The following is a 2,390-nucleotide window of genomic DNA, read 5'->3' as shown; positions in this document are numbered from 1 at the left end:
GGCTGAGTCCCTGCACAGGCCCTTCTCCGTCCTCGGGTCCTCGCGCTGCCGCTCATCCCCCTCTACCCACTCCCAACTAGCTTTCCTCCCTGTCACCAGCCCCCGTTGCCCCCATAGGGCTTCCTCCTGGCCCCTGCCCTGTGGCCCCTTCATCTCCCATGGGGACGCCCTCATTGGGGGTGTGCAGCCACTTGGGGTGCCCCTCAAGGAAAGCTCGTCACGGGTGTCCTCGCTCCTGTCCTGCCTCCGGGTGTCCCACCTGCTCAGTCTCTGCAAACACACAGACACGCCTCACGGCCCATCACCCCCACCCCAGACACAGCCCTTCCCACCACCCACACCACAGGCAGCAGCCCCGCCCCCAGTGGCCACATGCAGGTCACACACCCACACACATCCTCCAGCCACACCTCACACGTGCAGACATGTATCATACATGTGTACACATTACCCGCCCACCCGCCTGTGTTCGCGCACAGCCCCGCAGAGAGGTGAGCACAGCCTCAGGAAACGCCCCCTCCCCGCCCTGGGACCCACACGCTCCATGACACGCATGTCAGGTGTTAAAACAGCTTTAATGAGGGCAAGGACCTGGACATGTACGGAATGTCAGTCACCTCACGGGGACAGATGTAGATGGTCGTCGTGGGAATTCAGACATGCAGACGCAGCCTGGGGACAGCAGGGGACAGGCAGCCGACGCTGCGGGGCCCTCTGGGCCTGGTGGGAGGCGCCGGTGCCCGTGCCCCTATAGGAAGGTGATTGCACTGTCGTGGTCAGATATGTTGATAATATCTGTGCATGTATAACATCGCCTCATTGCATGCGAAGCACTAATACACGCACAGTACAGTCACACTGCACATTCGGTCTCTGCCGCCTGCCCTTTGTCCTGGGAAGGCTGTGCGCCCAAATGGAGCCGGACGAGGACCAGAGGACCGCGTACTACCTGGAGGCCTACGACGTGGCGCAGAGCGCCGTGGCCGAGGAGGAGGAGCTGTTGCACAGTGTCCAGAGCCTCCTGGCCCTTCAAGACGTAAGTGTGTGTCCTGGACCCGGGCCCACAACTGGTCTTCCCCTGTGGTCACCCGGAGAAGAGGCGGCCTGCACTGCCCATGCTCCCTGTGGCCACCGGGGGGAGCTGACCCAGGGGAGGCTGCCTGGGGCCCCGGGGATGCAGCTGGGGTTCAGGGACAGTGGGGTGGTGGGAGGGAGGGAATATGGGGTGTGAGGGGGACGTCCCCTTTTTTCATTGTGGTGATGGCTCTTTAGGTGTCTTCGTCCGTGAAAACATAGCAACACGTCAGTGATGCCTCGTCAAAGCAGCAAACGGACGCTGAGCCTCGCCAGAGGCTCCGGGGTCTGACCTGTCCCCAAACGTGTCAGTTACAGAACGTCAACACGCCCCTGGCGAGGAAGCTGGCGCACCTCAAGCTGAACCTGGTGGACGTGTACCTGGACATGTTTCAGCTGATCTGGGAGGAGCCCCTGGAGCGCGAGCTGCGGCAGGACTCCATGGAGAAGCTGCTGGCCGACTACCTGCAGAGCGTGAGCGACTTGACCACCAGCGGCCTGGTAATGACCCGCGGCCGCCTGGGCCCGTCGCGTGGGCCGTCGTGCTGTGATGGGGGCTCTGCCACTCTGAGCAGAGGACTAACCAGCGGGAATCAGGCCCGGAGCTCACAATGCATGCCCCTCAGATCTCTGCCCTGCAGCCGCCCGCGGCCCCCAGCTGCCCCCACAGCTTGGGGAAGGGCCTCATCTGGTCATCGGAGGGAACCTCATTGGCTAATGAAACCAGGTCACATGGAGGATGTTTCCCGAGCGCATGAGCTTCCTCCCGAGTTCTGAGTTTGCTCTGACAATTCTGCCGGCGCATGAAAAAGTCCCTAAGATGAATCACATTTTGTTTAAAAAAAAAAAAAAAGTTTAATTGGCAAATTATTTGTTTCAAAGGAATCGTTCTGCCATTTTAGACATTTTCTTAGATTTCATGCATTCCGAATCGAATAAATTTGATATAACTATAGATGGATGAAAGATAGTCCTACAATTGAACTGGATACAAACTCGTGCTTGTCACTGAGCCCTAAATTGAGGTTCGATATGCAAACCTTAGCGACCCTCCCATAACCTAAGCCCTGAGGACCCTCCCCACCGGGAGGAGGGGTGTTTCTCAGACGGCTCCTGTGTCCCCACTCCCGGGGCGTTCAGGGTGGCCCCGGGGGCGTTGGAGGGGGGCCTATTGCATTTTCTGGGGTGTGTGTGGGGGGTCACTAACGTGGTTTGTGTTGAAGGGATGGTTCACGCTGAAGCGGATCCTGGCCCACGTCGCGCTGGCGCAGCTGGGGAGCCTGCAGCCGCTGAGCGTCAGCTGTGTGGAGATCCGC

At 59.7% G+C, this 2,390-nt stretch overlaps 1 protein-coding gene across 1 annotated transcript in view; it reads left to right on the top strand.

Annotated features, from left to right (window-relative positions):
• The window catches only part of CFAP46 (cilia and flagella associated protein 46), a 61,554-nt gene that overhangs the window by 44,579 nt on the left and 14,585 nt on the right, over positions 1-2,390 (top strand). The window contains exons 39-41 of the mRNA XM_014550606.1: positions 901-1,036; positions 1,387-1,575; positions 2,298-2,390. The exon at positions 2,298-2,390 is cut by the window's right edge and continues 75 nt beyond it. Coding sequence (XP_014406092.1) covers positions 901-1,036; positions 1,387-1,575; positions 2,298-2,390 — 418 coding nt within the window. The remainder of the gene's footprint in view (positions 1-900; positions 1,037-1,386; positions 1,576-2,297) is intronic.

The sequence above is a fragment of the Myotis brandtii genome, unplaced genomic scaffold (genome assembly GCF_000412655.1).
Source record: "Myotis brandtii unplaced genomic scaffold, ASM41265v1 scaffold604, whole genome shotgun sequence".
NCBI lineage: Eukaryota > Metazoa > Chordata > Mammalia > Chiroptera > Vespertilionidae > Myotis > Myotis brandtii.
The sequence above is the reverse complement of the archived record's forward strand: the minus strand, read 5'-3'. Positions and strand labels throughout refer to the sequence as shown.